This window comes from Artemia sp. Qi Xiang Cuo, chromosome 19 (genome assembly GCF_049724085.1).
Source record: "Artemia sp. Qi Xiang Cuo chromosome 19, ASM4972408v1, whole genome shotgun sequence".
Lineage (NCBI taxonomy): Eukaryota > Metazoa > Arthropoda > Branchiopoda > Anostraca > Artemiidae > Artemia > Artemia sp. Qi Xiang Cuo.
In genome coordinates, this window is record NC_142812.1 from 31,159,771 (window position 1) to 31,181,533 (window position 21,763).

General features: G+C 37.2%; 1 protein-coding gene across 1 annotated transcript in view; it reads right to left on the reverse strand.

Moving 5' to 3' along the window:
- LOC148940726 (uncharacterized) overlaps positions 1-21,763 on the reverse strand; it is a 68,160-nt gene that overhangs the window by 26,448 nt on the left and 19,949 nt on the right. Inside the window, exons 3-4 of the mRNA XM_089105274.1 lie at positions 18,727-18,811; positions 10,137-10,401 (exon numbers count right to left, since the gene is read on the reverse strand). Of these exons, the coding sequence (XP_088961400.1) occupies positions 10,137-10,401; positions 18,727-18,811 (350 nt within the window). The remainder of the gene's footprint in view (positions 1-10,136; positions 10,402-18,726; positions 18,812-21,763) is intronic.

The window sequence follows — 21,763 nt, forward strand, 5'->3', positions numbered from 1 at the left end:
ATTATACATTTTGAAATGCGCAAGAAATACTCCGATTGGCAAAAAGCTAGCAACGGAAGAGAGAATGTTGACTCTCATGCTGACCATACCTTACAAGAGGAATTCTCGTTAGAAGATTAGCCTTAAGCCCCTCAAGTTATTTTTCAGTGTTTACACGTTTTTATGCGTTTTGTGCTCGTATCAAGAAAATTAAAAACTCCATTAAATAAAAAATGAGCAAACAAAAATCAAATAATCTACCAAGCATCAAACTACCACAAATCAGCATTGATAAATAAATGAAATCCAAAACGAACAGAAATTACAATAAATAACCGAGTCAAACTCAAAACGAGCAGAAATTAACACGAGTAGGGCTCAAAACCCTATACTTTCCCAAGGCCAGAACATAATTTGCACTTTACTGAAAAAAAATATAAATGTTTTTACTTTTATAACTTTAATAAATAAAATAATATTAACATTTTGATTACTAAACATCAGTACATGTATATCAAACTGACAATGCACATTCATTTGTATTTTTTTCAGTAAAGTGCAAATTATGTTCTGGCCTTGGGAAGGCATAGGGATTTTGAGCCCAACTTATGTTAATTTCTGCTCGTTTTGAGTTTGACTCGGTTATTTATTGTAATTTCTGTTCGTTTTGCGTTTCATTTATTTATCGATGCTGATTTGTGGTAGTTTCACGCTTGGTAGATTATTTGATTTGATTTTTGCTCATTTTTTGTTTAATGGAGTTCTTTACTTTTCTTTGAAAAACTTATTTTGTGAAAAAAGTTTTTTTTAATTAATTTCTGTTCATTCTATATTGACATAGTCTTTTCAGGGAAAAAGAAAATAATACTTTAAATCTTTTCGTTTTTTTAAGACTTAGTTGTTTTTTTTCTATAGTTTTAACAACATGCACCCTTTTAAAAATCTGGACACAAATAGTAGTCTTTAATTTAGTTTCATACATCCTCTAGTTGACCTGAAATGGAAAACTTGATACCATTCGCAAAAAAATCTGTTTACTTTCTTTGATAGCTTGGATACACTTACGCTATTTTGATTTGGTTAAAATTTAAGAGCAGAAGTAGCCCCGAAAGTTTGAACATAATACCCTCAGTCGCTCTTGGAATACTACTGAGATGCATTACGGGGAATTAGCATTAACACAGTGCATTTTTATTTAATCTTAAGGCAACATTTAGTTTTTAAACATAATGGGCAAATGGAAGGGTGGGCGTGGAGGGGGATTAGTTGCCCTCCAATCACTTTCGACTATTAAAAAGGGCATCCGCCCTTTCTATTATAAATCGAATGAGCCCTTTTCAAAGTTCCTACGACAACTCCTTCGATACGAAGTGCCCTGGTCTAAACAACAACAACAAAAATACATTATACCCACATCGATCTTTACTATTAAAATGTCAAGCCTTCCTATCACTTTCGTCTATTAAAAAGGGCACTAGGCTTTTCAATTTCCAATCGAATAAGCCCTTGAGTTTCTACGGCAACGCTTTCTATAAACACCTTATATGCCCCCAGGGCATAAATGACAACCCTTACCCTAAGGGCTGTTAGGGTGGTTGTCATCCTCTAAGACCTAATTTCCAGAAATTTTAACTACACTAAACACAATGGCTATCTCAAAATTTTAATTGGATACTTTGGGAAAATGGTGTGCGTGAGAGGGTCGTTAGTCGCTCTCCAATCACTTTCAACTATTAAAAAGGCACTAGCCCTTTCAATTTCCAATCAAATGAGCCCTTTTGAAGTTTCTATGACAACCCTGTCAATAAAACCCTTATATGCTCCAAGGGCATAACTTACAACCCTTGCCCTGAGGGCTGGGGGGGGGCTGTAATTCTCAAAGATCAGATTTCCAGAGCTTCCTACTACGTTGAACAAAATGGCTATCTGAAAATTTTGATTGGATGCGTTTAGAGGAATGGTGGGCGTGAGAGGGGGGTTAGTTACCCTCCAATCATTTTCGACTATTAAAAAGGGCACTATCCCTCTCAATTTCCAACTGAATAAGCCCCTTTTGAAGTTTTTACGACAACGCTATCTATAAAATCCTTATATGCCCCCAGGGCATAACTTACAACCTTTACCCAGGGGACACTGGGGGGTTTTTCATCCTTAAATACATAATTTCCAGAACTTTCAACTACGTTGAACAAAATGGCTATCTCTAAACTTTGATTAAATGTTTTTGGGGAAATGGTGGGCGTGAGAGGGGGTTTAATTACTCTCCACTCACTTTAAACTATTAAAAAGGGCAATTTCCATTTCCAATCAAATGAGCCCTTTTTGGAATTTCTACAACAACTCTCTATATAAACCTTATATGCCCCAAGGGCATAACTTACAACCCTTGCACTGAGGGCTCTGAGGGGGTTATCACCCTAAAAGACCTAATTTCCAGAACTTTCAACTACGTTGAACAAAATAAATATCTCAAAATTTCGGTTGGATGTATTTGGGAGAATGGTGGGTGTAAGAGGAGGGTAGTTGCCCTTCAGTCACTTTCGACGATTAAAAAAGGCACTAGCCCTTTCAATTTTCAACTGAATGAGCCGTTTTTGAAGTTTCTATGACAAATCCTTCGATTCGACACTGTTCGTTTTATATTGACATAGTCTTTTCAGGGAAAAAGAAAATATTACTTTAAATCTTTCGTTTTTTTTAAGAATTTATAGTTTGGCTTGCTGTTTGTATGCTGAAGAAAAATTTTCATCAATTTTTAACAACATACACCCTTTAAAAATCTGGAAACAAATAGTAGTGCTTAATTTAGTTTCATACCTCCTCTAGTTGACCTGAAATGGAAAACTTGATACCATTCGCAAAAAAATCTGTTTACTTTCTTTGATAGCTTGGATACACTTACGCTATTTTAATTTGGTTAAATTTTAAGAGCAGAAGTAGCTCCGAAAATTTGAAAATAATACCCTCAGTCGTTCTTGGGATACTGCTGAGATGCCTTATTGGGAATCAGCTTTAACACAGGGCATTTGATTTAATCTTAAGGCAACATTTAGTTTTTAAACATAAGGGGCAAATAGGAGGGTGGGAGGGGGATTAGTTACCCTCCAATCACTTTCGACTAATAAAAAGGGCATCAGCCCTTTCTATTTTCAATCGAATGAGTCCTTTTCGAAGTTCCCACGACAACTCCTTCGATACAAGGTACCCTGGTCTAAACAACAACAACAACAAAAAATAATACATTATACCCACATCGATCTTTACTGTAAAAATGTCAAGCCTTCCAATCACTTTCGACTATTAAAAAGGGCACTAGGCCTTTTGATTTCTAATTGAATGAGCTCTTTTTGAAACGATATCGCTTTCTATTAACACCTTATATGCCCAAAGCACATAAATTACAACCCTTACCCTAAGGGCTGTTAGGGTGGTTGTCATCCTCTAAGACCTAATTTCCAGAACTTTCAACTACTTTAAACAAAATGGCTATCTCAAAATTTTGATTGAATGTATTTGGGGAAATGGTGGGCGTGAGAGGGGCGTTAGTCGCTCTCCAATCACTGTCAACTGTTAAAAAAGGAACTAGCCCTTTCAATTTCCAATCAAATAAGCCCTTTTGAAGTTTCTACGACAACACTTTCAATAAAAACCTTATATGCCCCCAGGGCAGAACTTACAACCCTTGCCCTGAGGGCTGAGGGGGGGGTGTCAGTCTCAAAGGCCTAATGTCCAGAATTCTCTACTAGGTTCAACACAATGGATATCTAAAAATTTTGATTAGATGTGTTTTGGGGAATTGTGGGCGTGAGAGGGGGGTTAGTTACCCTCCTATCACTTTCGACTATTAAAAAGGGCACTAGTCCTCTCAATTTCAAATTGAATGAGCCCCTTTTGAAGTTTTACGACAACTCTATCAATAAAAACCTTATATGCTCCCAGGGCATAACTTATGACCTTTGCCCTGGGGGCTCTGGGGGGTTTGTCATCCTTAAATACATAATTTCCAGAACTTTCAACTACGTTGAACAAAATGGCTATCTCTAAACTTTGATTGAATGTTTTTGGTGAAATGGTGGGCGTGAGAGGGGGGTTAATTACTCTCCACTCACTTTCGAGTAGTAAAAAGGGCAAGTTCAATTTCCAATCAAATGAGCCCTTTTTGAAATTCCTACAACAACTTTCTATATAAACATTATATACCCCCCAGGGCAAAACTTACAACCCTTGCACTGAGGGCTCTAAGGGGGTTATCATCCTAAGAGACATAATTTCCAGAACGTTAACTTAAGTTGAACAAAATGGATATCTCAAAATTTTGATTGGATGTCTTTGGGAAAATGGTGGGCGTGAGAGGGGCGTTAGTCACTCTCCAATCACTTTCAACTATTAAAAAAGGCACTAGCCCTTCAATTTCCAATTGAATAAACCCTTTTGAAGTTTCTACGATAACGCTTTCTATAAAAACCTTATATGCCCCCAGGGCATAACTTACTACCCTTGCCCTGAGGGCTGTGGGGGGGGGAGGGGTTGTCGTCCTTAAAGACCTAATTTCCAAAACTTTCAACTACGTTGAACAAAATGATTATCTAAAAATTTGGTTGGATGTGTTTGGGGAAAAGGTGGGCGTGAGAGGGGGGTTAGTTGCCCTTAAATCACTTTCGAGTGTTAAAAAAGGCACCAGCCCTTTAAATTACCAATCGAATGAACCCTTTTTCAAGTATCTACGACAAAGATTTCAATAAAAACCTTATATGCCCCTAAGGCATAACTTATAACTCTTGCCCTGAAGACTGTGGGGGGAGTGTCCTACTGAAAGGTATAATTTCATGAACTTTAAACTGTGTGTAACAAAATGGCTATCTCAAAATTTTGATTGGATACGTTTGGAGAAATGGTGGGTGTGGAAGGGGTGTTAGTTGACTTCACGACTATTACAAAAGACACTAGCCGTTTCAGTTTCCAATAGAATGAGCCCTTTTCGAAGTTTCTATGGCAACGCGTTCTATAAAAAACCTAATATGCCCCCAGGGCATAACTTACAACCCTTGCCCTGAGGGCTGTGTGTGTGGGGGGGGGGGTTGTCATGCTCAAAGACCTAATTTCCAGAACTTATAACTACGTTGAATAAAATGTCTATCTCTAAATTTTGATTGGATGTGTTTGGGGAAAAGGTGGGCGTGAGAGCGGGTTAGTGGCCCTCCAATCACTTTCGACTATTAAAAAGGGCACTAGCCCTTTGAATTTCCAATCGAATTAGCCTTTTTTGAAGTTTCTACGACAACGCCATCTATAAAAACCTTATATGCCCCCGGGACATACCTTACAAACCTTGCCCTGAGGGCTGTGGGGGAGTGTCCCCCTCAAAAACATAACTTCTACTTGGAAATCAACTACGTTGAACAAAATGGCTATCTCAAAATTTTGATTGGATGTGTTTCTGGAAATTGTGGGCGTGGAACGGGTGTTAGCTGCCTTCCAATCGCTTTCGACTATTAAAAAGGGCACAAGCTACTCCAATTTCCAATTGAATGAGCCCTTTTCGAAGTTTCTACGACAACTTCTTCGATACGAAGTGCCCTGGTCTAAAGGAAAACAAATAATAAATAATACATTGTGCCAACATCGTTCTTACATGCCCCCAGGGCATAACTTAAAACCCTTGCCCTGAGGGTTGTGGGGGAGTGTTCTCCTCGAAACATATTTTTATCTGGAAATCAACTACGCTGAACAAACTGGCTATCTCAAAATTTCGATTGGCTGTGTTTGGGGAAATGATGGGCTTGGGGGAGGGGGCGAGTTGCCCTCCAATCACTTTCGACTATTAAAAAGAGCCCAAGTCACTCCAATTTCCAATCGAATAAGCTCTTTTCGAAGCTTCTACGATAACTCCTTTGATACGAAGTGCCCTTGTATGGAATCTAAAATAAAAAAATATACTTTGTTCCAGCATAGTTCTCTGCTTAGGCAGCGCGATTGCGCTGCCTATGATATATGAAAGTTTTCTACAACTAATAAACATTATTTTAACACCTAAAAACGAAGCAACAAATTTCAGTTGTCGTCGGCACCTACCCAAATTCGTCGGCACATTTTGGACGTTCCGCCCAAAGGTAAAAGGCTAGTGACGCCCCTGTTCACCCCCCTAGATTTTCTTCCCTTTTTAAGTTTGAAAAGTTTCCATTTTTAGTATTGTCCTTAAAAATCCCTATTTTTAAGTATTTTCGTCGACAATCAAAAAAGAAATCACCCAAACTCTGAGATTACATTTTCCACCCTCCTACATTTCCGTGAATTGACATTGCTGATTGCACTTTTTCATAGAAAAATTTTAATCTAACACAGAGGCCAAAGTGTAACAAAACACATATAATATTTGAATCCCAGTTCAACACTCTTTCACTATGTAATTACTTTTTCTCGCAAAAATCTCAAACAGCCCCATCGTAAATTTTTGAAAACTTTTTTGTATCTTTATTAAAAAAAATATATATATAAATTTTCCCCCCTACAATTTTGTGAATTAGGACCATCTGGTACAAAGATAAAACACCGAAAAATGCCTTGCTGGATGTAGTGAAGGACGAGCCTCAGTTGCAGCTGATGTCATCAAGATGATTATACTATAACGTCATTTTTTGTTGCAAGGTCACTCATCACCTTGTATATGAAGATGCAGTTTTTGTCAACAATTTGTTTTCTCAATATTATGTATTGGTACTTTCAAAAGGCAATGGATGTAGCAATTTCCACCCGGTAGCAGTGAAGAAAAAAAAAGGAAGAAAAAAAGACACTCAGTGCTACCCATGCAAAAGAGATTTTCCTTGTTGCTCAAGCCAGGGGACTGTAAGTTTCCTGTGTGTGTTTTCGGCCATGGCCATTCCAATAGTGTAATTTTTATTTCGATCCGACGCCATTTTTTAGGGGTTTCAGGCTATTTTTCGAAATTTCCTTAAATTTATTGTCAAAATAACATTTTACTATTTAAACTAATTTAGATAATAATTTCCATGGGGGGGGGGGCAAAGGCTACTGCCCCCCCCCAAGACACTGGCTAATGAAAGGCTGAAGTCACTGTATTTTGTGGTAGTTAAAAATACTCGTAAGATTTTGAAAAACCCAGATTCCTATTTAAAATCTCAGGGCTTATGGTCAGAGCTCACTTTGGTAGGCTTATGGCCAAATTGTCCATAAATGTAAGAAATCTGTGAAACGCCCCAATTGGAGTGGGCCACAAAAGAACAGACAAGATAGCCCATATCAACTTGCAACAAAATATACTCTGTGTAGGAAAGGTGTTTATCCCCACTATTTCTTTAAGTGTCCTGAAGCTCTAACACAAACTAAACGAGGGAGATAAATGGCTCTGTGCTGAATTAAAAAACCTATCTTATGCCAGCTTATGTGCTATTGCAAGTATTATATCTACAAGAACATTTTCTATTAGAAAATGGATTTGACCTGCTCATTCTTAATAGACAGAAACCTATCCGTGTCTTAATTGTAAACAGCAGCGTTGATAACATATGAATTAGTTGCGAGTAGCCTACTCCTCTCCTAAGTAATATACATACTCAATTCTGGCGATTCTTTGCGTTCAATTCTGGCGTTCGGGTTGCCAGCCCTCTTCCACATATGCCAAAATGTAGAAAATTTCCTGCTTTCAAATTTTTTTCTTCAATATTTCCTTATGAGAATCTTATTATGTCATATTTCGTTTTAACTGCTTGTTTAAATGAATACATTTTGAGCTCATTTATCAAAAAAGTTCTGGTATGTTGTTTATAAAAATAGTACGTCAAGAATCAATGCAACCAGATTTGTTACCAGTTGAGGTCCCCTTGGCTTTGAAACCTTAATTGAGGTGTCTCAACAGCCTGAAATGTCAATCAAATTTACATACAAAAGAGCAAAAGTCCACGTAAATACTTATACGTAAATACTTGTTCAATCCACTATTTAATTAAATCTATCTATCTACTCTCTCGAAAAACGACTCAATAATTTCTCCTGAAAATTGGTGCACTAGCATTTTCTGGCCTGAAACCATGATACAGACTTCTAGATCATATTCTCACGACTTTCTAGATCACGACTTTGGGAAAATTCGTTTAGTGTCTTAATTTTCAGAAAACTCTTTCATATGAATGACATTACAGGGATGATTGTATCGAACCTATGATCCTATAGGATCGGGAGAGGGCTCTTTCATGACATTGTGCGAAATTTACATTAATAACAAATTTGCATAAACCAGGATAACTTAGAAGAAAGTGCAAATGAATCTTCTTAGTCGTTTGTTCAGAATTTAATTTATAGAGGGTCGGTGAAAATCTGCCAAAAGAATGACTTCAATGAAATCGACTAAATTACCTCAGGGTATAATTTCCATGATAGTTTAATTGAATGAGTATTTGGTAATTGCCTTGCAAATTGAAATTACAACAGAATGAAGGAATGTGTTATTTTAGCGCCACTCAACAAAAAAATTAGCCTAATGAATGGTGAAGGAGAATGCAAATCATATAAAAGTTATAATTCCGTGAAAGAAAACAGGAAGGAGGAATAGAATTCATTTTGGAGGAATTTTGATACCAATAGATATATCAAAAGAATCAGATTTTAATGCTGATTCCAAATATATAAGTTTCATTAAGTTTAGTCTTAACCATCAAAAGCTACGAGCCTGAGAAAATTTGTCTGATTTTCGAAAAAGGGGGAAAGACCCCTAGAAGTCATAGAATTTTAATGAAAACCACATTATCACATTCAGCGTATCAAAGAACCCTACGGTAGAGGTTTCAAGCTCCTATCTGCAAAAATGTAGAATTTTGTAATTTTTGCCAAAAGAAAGATCAAAGATGCGTGTTTATTGGTTTGTTTGTTTTTCCCAGGGGTGATCGTTTAGACCCAGTGGGCCTAGAATCGACGGGAGAGGGCTCATTCCATCGGAAATAAAAAGTTCTAGTGCCTTTTTTAAGTGACCCAAAAAAATTGGAGAGCAAATAGGCCCCCTCCCACGCCACTGAGATAGCTATTTTGTTCAGCAAAGTTGAAAGGCCCAATAAATATATCTTTGGACATAGCATGAACCCCCACAGCCCCCGGGGAAAGGTCTTTAACTTATAAAATTTGTCCATTGTATACGTATAATATTTGTTATTGGGAAGTATTTGTACATTTATCGAGTAGGGGAGGGGAGGAAGAATTTTCTGCTGGGGGGATTTTATACGAGGAGAATGTTCAATGGAAGGGAAGTTTCCAGAGGGCGAACTTTTCAAGGGAAATTTTATACTGGGGGAATTTGCTAGAATTCCTATACGAAATTTATTTTTATGTCTTGCTTTCTCTTTACCGATTCAATTTTACGTGTGGATATGTTAAGAGTAACTGTCTGGGGGATTTTTCCATGGAGGTGGAGCCAGATATCCTGGCGTTATTTAAAAAACGATCAGAAAGTAAATAAAAAAACAAGTTTTTTCAACTGAAAGTAAGGAGCAACATTGAAACTTAAAACAAACATGAATTACTGGGTATATGAGGGGGGTCGCCCCTCCGAAATATCTCGCTCCTTACGCTAAAGTTTAAATCTTGTCATAATTCTTTAAAAACGACTCCTGAAACACAAAGGTCGTTTAATTAGAACAATAAGTAACTTTTTTTGAAGTGCTGAAAAACTTAAGCGCGAGGTGTTGAGGAGGGGCAACCCCCCTCATATATGTAATAATTTCCGTTCGTTTTAAGTTTCAATGTTGTTCCTTACTTTCAGTTGAAAAACCTTGTTTTTTTTTATTTAATCAAGATTAAAACCAAGGCAGCAGAGATGATCAACTTGTTGGACTGGTTTACCACACAAATTAGCCAGGCAAAACACACCCAGCGATATACCAATTGTACATTAAAATGCCTTGTTCACATTATATCGTGTGTTACATGATCTCTAGCAAGATACCATCAAGGATCTGGTATTAGGTCCTCATATAGCCTTTGATAATTAGAAAATAATCAGTCACCATCAATTCATCAACGACTAAATTGTCTCATAAGATAAAGACTGCCCAATAACCTTAAAGGACAGAGAAAGCTTCTTCGCGAAAAAATAAAGGACACAGAATAACCATAAAAACAATACAAACGATTCAAAGAGATAAAACTCATACCTATTGAAATGAGAAGTTTCGGCCAGGCCAGACCCTCTAGAAAGTTGTTCCCGAACTTTCCTCGAATATCTTTGTTTTTTTTGCTTGCAGAATCAGTTTCTTCCACGCCACTTTTTCTGCGTTTTCTTTTGGCTCCCAAAAAAAGACAATGTGATTGCTCTGCTACAACAACCTGGAAAAGACCACTGGACTTCTTGTCAGCGCCCTCTCTCCGGTTCTTCACCGTGATTATAGCCCTGTCACTATTGACGTATTCCATTGGTACCTTATGAATATATAGATAATATATTCATCTATGTCTGATCTATACTTGTGATCTAGATACACAATAAAGTTTGTTTTTGTTTATCTTTCTTTTTGTTCGTGTGTACATTGAAAAACTGGCTAAACTCGAACTATTGAAAATTGATGCCAAAATAAAATCTTTTGTAATTTAGCAATTTGTAATTTAATACGTTTAGTAATTTTGAAGCAATCTATTAATTTTATAGAAGCACATTTGAACTGCTGGTCAATAAACGATTCACCCATTGATTTTCTATACATTCAAAAGAATGTATTTAAAATGAAAAAGCGTTGATGAGAAATTATTGCATATCAGCCTAATGATGCTAAATTTCCATTTTTGTTCATTTGAGGTTTAATTTATAGCAATTTTTCTGTTTAAGTTTGACTTTTTATATGACTTTGTTTCTATTTATTTCGATTTTAATATCCCCCATCACTTTTCTTTCCAAAAATCTTTTATTGGAAAACATTGTATTAAACAAATTCCTTTTCTCTTTTAACGGCCACAGCTTTTTTTGTGGGCTAATTGTTGAAATATTTCAATTTTTATCAGATTTTTCCCTTAAAAGCTAAAATATTGGATCTCAATTTGAATTTAAAGCAAAATATGAATGCTTTGCTCTCGTAGTTCCGTTTTGTCTGATCTACATTTTTGTCTGTCTACGTTTTGTCTGTCTACACTCCTAGTAAGTTTCAGACCCATCTCAGAAGAAACATTTCCTTGAGATATCTTTGCTCCAAGAATTGATACTATCAACATTTCAAATTTTATTTTCTTTAAATTTGGACCTCGGATTGTATTTTCATCCCTTGGTCCGGTCTACGCGCATGGTAACAGTTAATGGGAGGAAAAAAACATCTTTGGCCCTGTTTTCGGTCTCAAATCGAGCCCCAACTTTTCAAAATGTGTCTCTTCATTGAGGTTTTACCTGACCCTGTCTGCACACCCTGTAAGCTTCAGTTGATCCTACACTGAATAACTTTTGAGCCAATTTTCAGGAGTAACGAATCAATATAACCAACACCAATTTCGAATCTTATTTTTCTGCATTGGTCTATTTGGCCCAAGGAATGGTGGACATAATTTTCAAACCGAACGGAGACACGAAATTTGTGGGCTCAGATTGGGGCGTAAATAAACTTTTATTCTGCTGGTCTGAGCTGATAAAAAATATTTGGAACTTGGTTACTCTTTGTGTAATCGAATCGAACTAAAGTTTTCTTTTTAGCTCGTCAAAGTGGACCTGTTTCTTTTCCATACTTCTTCTGTGGACTAGAGCCCACACAACTCGGGCAATAACAGACAAAGTTTAAAGCTGTGACAAAAAAGCCTTTTGGCCTTCATTGGGTCCATCTAAACTAGTATTTTTTCAATTTGTTTTGTGCACTTAGGGACCTTTACCTAAGGACTTGCGGAAACAAGTTTTAAGCTGAAAATAAAGTGTCTCCCCATTTTTGGAGGGCTAGTACCCCCAGAACAAAAGTATGTTTGTATATTAGGGTTCCCTTGACCTACGGCTTAAAGATGTAGATTTTAAGTCAGTCAAAAAAGAGTTCAATGGCCAATTTTCAGCAGCTAGTTTTTCATAAACCAATGTATATTCTTTTTTGTGCATTGGAATCCTCTGGGCCGATTTCTGGAACCCATTTTCGGCGGACCGTATTCCAACCCTATTTGTTGGTACATTAGGTTCCATTCAAACAGGGACTTATTGATTTAGATTTCAAGTCGTTCAGAGGGGAAAAAATTTCGGGTCCTGTTTTTGGGCAAATAATATTTGGTCTCTTTTTTATGCATTGGAAATTCCTTGGGTCATGGACTAGCAAATAAAAATTTAAAGCCGATCGGCTTTAAAATTCTTTTTTTGGGACCCATGTTGGGCGAGTAAGAGTTATTTTTTCATCAGTTATTTCTTGTTCGTTGGGCCCCCTTAGACTTAAGGATATAAGTTTCGAAAAAACTTTACTTTGTTTTTTTTTTGTTTGGTGCCCTAACTCCAGTATAAAATTGTATTTTTTTTGCATTAAACTCGCCCCGGTTGATTGACATGCAAGCGTCAACTGATCAGATACAACAATTACTTGTCCATTTTTGCCTCCTAGCGCACTACCCTGAGAAAATGTTCCTTGGACTAGGAAATGATTCCTGAAAGTTCTTAAGTCGGTAAAAAGATATTTGGCGCCTTTTTTATGAACCTGGGCCCCAATCCTAAGAAGATATTTTTAATTGAACGTCCACTTGGCCCAGGGAATTAAGGATATTAGTTTCAAGCCGATCAAAAAAAGGCGCCCATGATTCTTCCCCTAGCTAATAATACCTAAGGGTTAGCTTGGCTTAATCAGCCAAGTATTTATCAGCTAATTAGTATCGTATATTTATTTTTTTATTTATTACCCGCCAAAAAAAGGTACAAAAGACGGAGTATCGCTAAAAAAGAAAAAACACACACAAAAAACAATTACAACACATTACACATAATCGAACAAATTACAAAGACAAGAAACAAAAACTCAATTATACACTGCACTGCAGGTACGTAAGAAATTTTACTTTTTAAACTCCCAAGTACTGAAGAAACATAAGCAATATGACTGATAACTCCAATTCAACTAACCTAACCTACAGCAAAATACTTGATAACTTCAACTCAAAATCAACGGGCTCGATCAACTAGTCTAAATTTGACAAGAGATGGTAAAAAGACTAAATATGACAAGATATGTGCAAATAAAACTAAATGGACAGCGATCTACTGCCTTAGCAAATGGTACCAAGGGTGGGATGAAGCTTTCTCGTTGTACCGTTTAATTTGTTCAATTATAGCTGCCGTTGGGTCCGCAATTTTAAAATTTTTAACAAGGTGCGAATTTCTCGTTCACGGCGGGAGCTGCAACGAGAACTTTGCATGCTTAAAAAACGCGGATCTGAGCTTTCTTTTCTCTGGCTCGGGAAAAACTCTCCAAAACGGGCTTAGATACGGGAAATGCGGAAGGGATACTGCGTTATAAAGTCGAGCCAGAATGAAACGGTTGAAACGGATTTTAGATGAGACTACTCTACTGTAAGCAAAAGCCAGGCGTTTACAGAGATGATCAATAAGAAGGGAGCAGGTAGTTTTGAGATCCTTTCCAATTAGGAAACCAAGGTAAATAATTTTCGAGACATGGGCTACAGAAAGCTCTCCTAGTCTCAGACACGAGACCTCTTCTTAGCGCCAGTTGAACAGAAGAATATCCGACTTCTGCGGGTTAAATTCAAGACCAATGTGCCTGTAATTTGATCATAGTGCGGAGAAGGTGGTCTTTGTACCTGCGACTGTGCGGCTGGGGTTCAGAATGTCATCTGCGTAGGCTATCATTGTAACGTCTATGCCACGAGCTATGCATGTTGTCTCGATAGTAGACTGTGGCTCAATAATACAGTTATTAAAGGCACAAGGAGATGTGATTGATCCTTCTCGAGCATCCTTTTTTACTGGGACTACAGGATTCCCTCGGGAGGACAGCATAACGTCTGGTGTATATTCAGTGAGGGCTCGACCATGGCCAGGAAGTAGGAGTTCAGCCTGTAGGTGGTCGTACATGTCTTTAATGGGTAGTAGGATGTCCTTCTGTACACCTCTCTTTCCCATGTCCAGAATGAGTTGGTCATGGAGAAGTGAGTCGTAAGCACGGTGGACGTCATGTAGTCCTATAACAATGGACTCCTTCGATTCAGCAGCGTCAATCAAGACTGAAGCCAAAGCAGAAATGACGTGGCCGCAACCAAGACCCCTCTGGAACCCAAACTGGGAAGGGGGAGTCCAGCATTTTTCCTGGATTTCATCAATGAACAAAAGTTCGAAGATTTTGCAAAGCGTTGGTGCTACTGTGATCGGTCTGAACGAAGCACATTCCGAAGTACTTTTTCCTTTCTTGGGGACTGGTTTAAGCGACCCAGTACTGAATGCCGATGGTACGAGTCCAGTAGTGAAGATCATCTAAAAGAGAAGAGTTAGGTGTCCCATGAAAGTTGGGCTGCAATGGCTAAGGTGAAGGGCGGATACACGGTCAATGCCAGCCGACTTCTTCTTTTTCAACCGTCGGATCGCGGACGCAACCTGTGATTGGGTAACTATGAAATCTGTATCTGGAATTGATGAAAGGAGGGATGAAAGCTTTTCTTGAACAGAAATGTTAAGATCCTGTTTTGGGGCTGAAAACTCAACAAGGCAATAGTTTATCCATGTTAAAGATGGAATATCCGACTCGGGACCCGCTGACTCCTTCTTATCAAACATTTTCCATAACAGATTAGGATTTTTAATTACTTTTTCAGAAAGCTCTGATTTCAACTGCACACGGTGACGAGCAAGTTCCTCCCCAAACCTACGCTTAGATGCAACTCTAATCTCTTTAACTACTCCTGATTCCGGTCTACCAATCTTTTTCCATTTCCCGCACCAGACAGTAACTCGGTCGCATGCTAATTGTAAGAAAGGGTTAGAAGACCATCTCTTTTCATGAGTTTTTTGTCTAGCATGAGACTTGGGTACTCCCTGAGATTCGGCAAACAGAAGAGCATGGGTCAGTTCGGCGTAATAAATATTAAGACGTAGCCGCACATCTCTTTCATCACGATGAGAGAATTTCATAAGTATGTCAAGCGGTACGCGACTTTTTGACAGAACAAGATCACAGGAACCTTGAAACTTTTCTTTATCAATTTTACGCCAAACCGGAACCTCATGCCACCTCTGAGTGAATATCGACGAATTATTCGCAGCGGAAAACGAGGTAGGCCTACTGATAATACACTGAACTGGGAAATTATCCGAAGTGAAACTATTCGGAAGGACAAGAACCTCACGACAAAGAACTAGAGCTAACAATATGGTCTAGATTGGAAGTAGAACCAGATTGGTGGATATACAAAAAATTCTGGTTCTTCCGGTGAATAGTAAAACGGTTCTCAAGCATCCCTATTAGAATGCAACAACGAATATTTTGGGCACTAATATCAACTTCTAAATTACAGTTAAAGTCACCAACTATTATGCACTCAAGGGATTCGTGTTCGGCTTTTTTAAGGCAGCGGGCTAGTTTAGCACTACTTATAGCAACAGCACTATCAGATTTGTCGTCACGGTAATCAGTTGGAAGGTACGCATTTATAACTAGCAGGTTATCTAGTCTAGTAGCAAGAAAATTGTCACTGTTCTCGTATACTTCGCACGCGAGACGATTGCTAACCAACGTGGCAATACCGCCAGACGGACGTCCCCACGGAGATGAACGTTTTGCAGGCACGGAGAACACAGAGTAGGAAGGCCAGAGATTTAGTAGGTTTATGCCAGCTTCTGTAATGAAATGTTCTTGCAGGCATATCACATTATATTTATTCAGAACCTGGTCAACCACAACTGACTGCTCGAAAAAATTTCTGTTTACATTCTAAGAAATTAGGGAACTGTTAGAGATTTCATTATTCATCATGTTAATGACTTGTCTTTACCTCGTTTTTTGGACACTTTATGCTATAGCAGGTATGACCCGCTTTCTTGCAGGAAATTGTATTTAACATGCTGTCAGCACCCAAGCCTCATTATCTTTCATCCCTACGAGTGCCGTCCCTAACTCTTCCTTGCTAAGCAAGTTTTCCTTCCCTCCCAAATTATTGAAAATGTTCTCATTATTTTCTATATCATTTCCATCAGCTATGATACGGTTTAACGCATATTCAATATTTGTCACCCATTTCTTAAAACTTGTCCTTCTACTTCTTCCACTTTTTTCTTATTTTGATTTTAAAAGCACCTGTTATTGGAGATATCCTCTCAAAATCTCACCAAGTAGTTGTTCTTTCTAAATTTCAGCTTAAAATTAACTATAATTGTATAATTATACTGCATAATATAACTATAATAAATATTAACTATAATTATAATGACAAAGCCAAGACCATGGTTTCATTAACCTAAGTAAAGAGAGCTTTTACTTTGCAGCAATGATACGTGAAGATTTCGTTTTGTCTTATAGGTTTTCCGTCAACTATACTTTGCTGTATACCAGGCTTCAAACTTGTTTTACTTGGTGAACTAAGAGAAGGTAAAATGCTTATTCAAATATACACAGCTGCCCCTAGGTACATGTACACGAAGACCGAAAAAGTAATTACATAAATGCAGGAACGTTATATGATTTATAAAACTGAAAGATACCATTTAAAAAAAGTTATTTTTTTACACTATGATATAATTCAAATAATTAAAATTTTCACTTTGTTTTTTTTTTAACTTTGTTTGTATTAATTTTCATTAGTTTTTTTTTCATGAGTAAGTTAATTTTCAGACATTTTCTCAAATTTTCAGATATATATATATATATATGTATATATATATATATATATATATATATATATATATATATATATATATATATATATATATATATATATATAACTGGCATTTTACTTAAAACAGATAGGGATCTAATCAAGAAAGGGGAAGTGGAAGGCCTGTGTCAAAACAACAGAAAACAGACTAATTACACAAAAATGTCGGAAGGTATCGTACAAATTCGCGATTTTTCTGGAAGGTTGTGGGGAGGAGATTCTAAGAGTAAGTTATGATTTAAAAATGCCCGTTATTCAAACAGCAAAAGACAAATACCTATCTACCAAGTTTTAATTAACAAACACTAACCGTTTTTTCTTACTTAAAACTTTTCAATGGAAGAACATTGCCTTGGGAATGGAAGAATTTACTGGTTCACATTTGCTTTAGAAAATAAAATCTTCAGTTCAAATATTTTGAAAGGCAAATGGTAAAGGAAAAGCTTACAAGCTTAGAAAATATTTACAATTTTTGTAGTTTTAACAACCTTCAATTAAGCAATGATTAAACTTTAAAGGAAAGAGTGGGGACAGTCCTACGGTACAGATCAATCCCGTTCATTTTAAGCTTCATCATTGCTTTTTCCTTTCATTTGAAAAAGCCTTATTTTTCAATTTAAATTAATCCAAAAACACGCATTTCGCACCAGATGGACTGTTCTGGACTGTCACTTTTCTGGACTTTGGACTGTGTCAGATGGACTGTGTGTGATGAACTGTCAGCCCCATTTAACTGGACCTTCGTGTTACTAAACCCCCCGTTCAACTGGACGCCGTGCAACTCAGCCACGTTTAAGTCAATTTAACTGAATGCACGTTCAACTGGAAACTCGTGCAACTGAATCCCCGTTTAACTAGTTTCCCTGCAACTCAACCACACTTACCTGAACCCTCATTAAACTGAACCCCCGTCTAAATCCACCACCATTTAACCCAGCCTATTAGTACTCTAGGGCCCTATTAGTACTGGAGAAATAAAACAAAAAAGAGAGACCTATCAGTGTTTCTACTTCGGAGCGATATAAGGTCCATGCTGGATCTGTTCTGCTCCACGTCAATGGTGGTAATTTGGAACGTCACTGTGATAAGATGAATTTAAATAACATCTATCGGTCATATTTTGTCCTATATATAGAACAAAAGGATAAACTGTTGTTTTTTAGAGAGGGGGGGGGACAAAACACACACACACACAAAAGAAGTAACCAATAAAGAAAGACCATTTCGTTTGAGTCAGCTTTTGTCACCTCCTACAAAACGGGCTGAATTACACTTTTTAGTTATATTATTGATTTGAGGAGGGTTGAGCTGAATACAGTTGATCTGAATCGGGGTTGAGTCAGGCCGGTTTGGGTTAAATGGAGGTTGAGTTGAATGAGGATTTAGTTAAATGAGGGTTGAATTAAACGTAAGTAGAGCTGAATGGGGGCTAAGTTCCACGATCGTTGAATTACACGGAGGTTGAGTTGAATGGGAATGGGTTGAGTTGAAATACACGGGTATTGAATTGAGTGAGGGTTAAGTTACATAAAGGTTCAATTGAATGGCGGTTCAGTTAAACGTGGGGTTGAGTTGCATGAGGCTTCAGTTAAACGAGGTTCAGTTGCACAGGGGTTGGGTTGCATGAGGGTTCAGTCAAATGGGATTGAGTCGCACAGGGGTTCAGTTGCTCAAGGGTTCAGTTGCACGGGCGTTCAGTTACACGGGATTTCAGTTGTAACTGGGGCCAAGTGCAAGAGGGTTCAGTGGCAATGGAACCATAATACATTGCACAATGTGTAAAAATCGTACATATGTAAATTAAGGGATAGTTGGGCTTGATATAACATCTGGCACAAATTATTTTGCTTTTTAATTATGCCTTACATGAAGCCAGTATATCTGCAGCACAGTGGTGACACACCTATGGAGAGCAATGATTAACCTTACCCTGAAAGTTGGTGTCTGGATAGGCATATCTAAGGGCTCTCCAGTTTCTGGATCTAACTCTGAAGAACTGCTAGTAGTCAATCTTCTAGAAATAGAGGGCCATGTAACTGGTTTAAAAAGAGTCTGGAGGATTAACAACAGTTAGAGTAGCGTGCAGACATCAAACTCTGCCGGTTAATAAATATATATATAAAAAAAAAGATAAGAAGGAGTGCTAGAAATGACCTGTACCTAATAGGCTACTTGAGATAAAGTGAACACAAGACAAGGGTTAAAAAAGAGCAAAGCTTTTATTTTTAAACAATTATGGCATTTGGTTTTTAATTGTATTGTTTTAAAAAGAAAATCAAAAGAGTTTTATAACTTGCAATATAAGTACAATCTTTGCATAATCCTCGTACTGAAATAAGAATTAAAGATATTAAAATAAACTAACTAATAACTAATAAGTGAGCAAACAAAATGTTCCAGAGTATTTAAATTATTACAGCGAGACTCAATGTCACGCTGCAGAAACTAAGTTTACGTTCTGAGACTGAAAAGGAACAATTTATTTGTACTCACATCTAAGCCAAGCTACCAACACCAACCAGCTCCCAATACCAACTGCATCTTTCCAAATTCTTTGCGTACCTCGATAACATTATTGTTTTTATCTGTTAAATGTTGTTTAACTTGATTTAATTCATACAAAAAAATAAAAACAACTCCAAGGCTATACCAAGAAAAGATTCAACCCATAGTAAATAAATCATTGATCCAATAACAAGAAATTCTTACAGCCATTAAGAAATCTGGCATTCTGGTCAAAATGAACAGAGCACATTGGGGTAAAGAGGAAAAACACTCAAAGGACCTTTTTCTTGTAGGACATCTTGATGGAAAATACTGAAATATTTCAATGTTCTTCTTAAGTAAGAGAATATACAAACAAATAGCACTTTAAAATTGTAGATGCCTTTTAAGTGGCTTGATATAACAAATCCAAGAATCAGAAAAGAGGCAACAACTGAAATGATTATGGAAAGGGTAATTTTCATAAATATGCATCCAGTATCATTAAAGCAACCTTGACTAGGAATAAAACACAATTAGTGATACAAATATATAGCTGGCAATGAACTATGAAAAACTATCTCAGTGTCAAAAGACCAGAAGTAAGCAATCTTTACTATTGATATATTGGATTGAATGTTAAATTTGAGCCAAATTGCAAAACAGATTCAAAAACAAAAGACATAAAGGAAAACGGAAGTTCAACTGCATTCACTTTTATTCAAATGTCTTCTTCTTTATTAAAATAGAGAAATTGGGGGACTAGCTCATTTAAGCTTGTTCAATTTTCTAGAAGATATACATATGTATTCTTCCGCATCATTGTGATGCATCCTGTTGGGATTGCACACCTTCTTTTACAAATCTTTCTCCTCAGTCATTATGGGAGAACTGAAATCAAAACGACCTTGGGATCTTAACTTTACTTATTTTCGTCTATTCTCGTATTTGAAGTTAGGAACGGTATTGACAAAATATGCTGTCAAGAAGGTCCAAGCAATGATAGTGGCTTATAATGCCCCTAGTAGACAGCAAGATCATAGGAACTCAAAATAGCTAAGTAAATCTTTTTCTGGGTTTACTTGTCCAAGTCTGAATACATGACATATAGTTTAGCAGCTGTGAGATTAATATCCACAGCAGAAGGCATGGTAGGTAAAGTAAACTACATGACTTCTTATTTGGTGATATATGATAATTTCCCTTCTTGTCTTCATGGAAGACATAGAACTTCATTGTGCAGTGCCGGAAATGCATTTAAGTCTCAGTCTGAGAGTACCCCTGAAGAGAATGGGTCTGTGGCCCCGTTCTTTGCTACCTCATTGACTCTGATGATTCCTTTGATTGCAAGATACCTGGGAATGAATTGGAATTTTATAGTAGAGCCGTTTTGTTGAAAGCTACTTAAGAGGTAATCTACAGTAGTCCTCTAATTCATGTTGCTGTTGTTTTAATAGCTGCAATGCAGAGAGGGAGTTTGAGTAAATTATGATCTTGGGTGGGCACCAAGGATCCTGTGAAGCTGTTTCTAAACTCACAGTAATTGCTACTATCCCAGCAGAGAAGATGTATGGGGTTGGGGGAGTTTAACCTCCAATAACAAAACTTGTAGTCTTGTTTCAGAGTTCGTTGTGTAAACACCGTATTTTTGGATATTAACCTTTTGATAAAGTAAGGTTTCAACCTGTGTGATTTCTCTAGAGACATTTATGAACGGAATATTTTATTTACCTGGTATTTACATTTTCGCTACTTAATATAAATTCCCTTGGGATTCAGTGATTTAATGACTACAGAGACTTGGACTCACTTAGAGGATTGAACTATTTGAACTCTTTGTGCATAGCAGAAGCATCTATTATGGCTCCTGAACATTGCGCCATCTACTCAAAAAAATAACCAGCAAAACAAGTGGCGTGCAGTGCATTAAATGCAATATATGGTCTCATTTCAGCTGTGGAAAAACTAAGCGCTTAAATGGCTGGAAGAAGACTTTTGTGTGCGTAAATTGTGCACAAAAAGATTCTTCAAAAAACTGTATCCCAACGAAATTGAAGTCTAAAAATAACAGTCCAAAACAGCCAAATAACAACGAGAAAAACCACGACCAATTTAAAACGAATAATATTTTCCCGAATGAAAACGAGTTGATAAAAACACCAGCTGCTCTTGACGTAGCACCGAGACTTATGGATGCTGTAGAAAATATAACGGTGGAAAGAAAAGATCACTCCAGTTCTGACCTGAGTTGTCTCATATGTGGCGGAACGACTAAAGACAGCCCGTCGTTCGATTGTCATCAATGCTTACATCGCATGCATGTGGCCTGCGCTGCAATTGATGCGGACAAATTTCTTGCCCTGCAGAAACCTTCGGAACGATTCTTTCTTTTTACCTGAGAAAAATGCCTAAACCAGGGTAATAAGACTGATTCAAAATGTCCCAGTACTGATGTATCTGTTCAATGCAGTAGCTTTGTTAC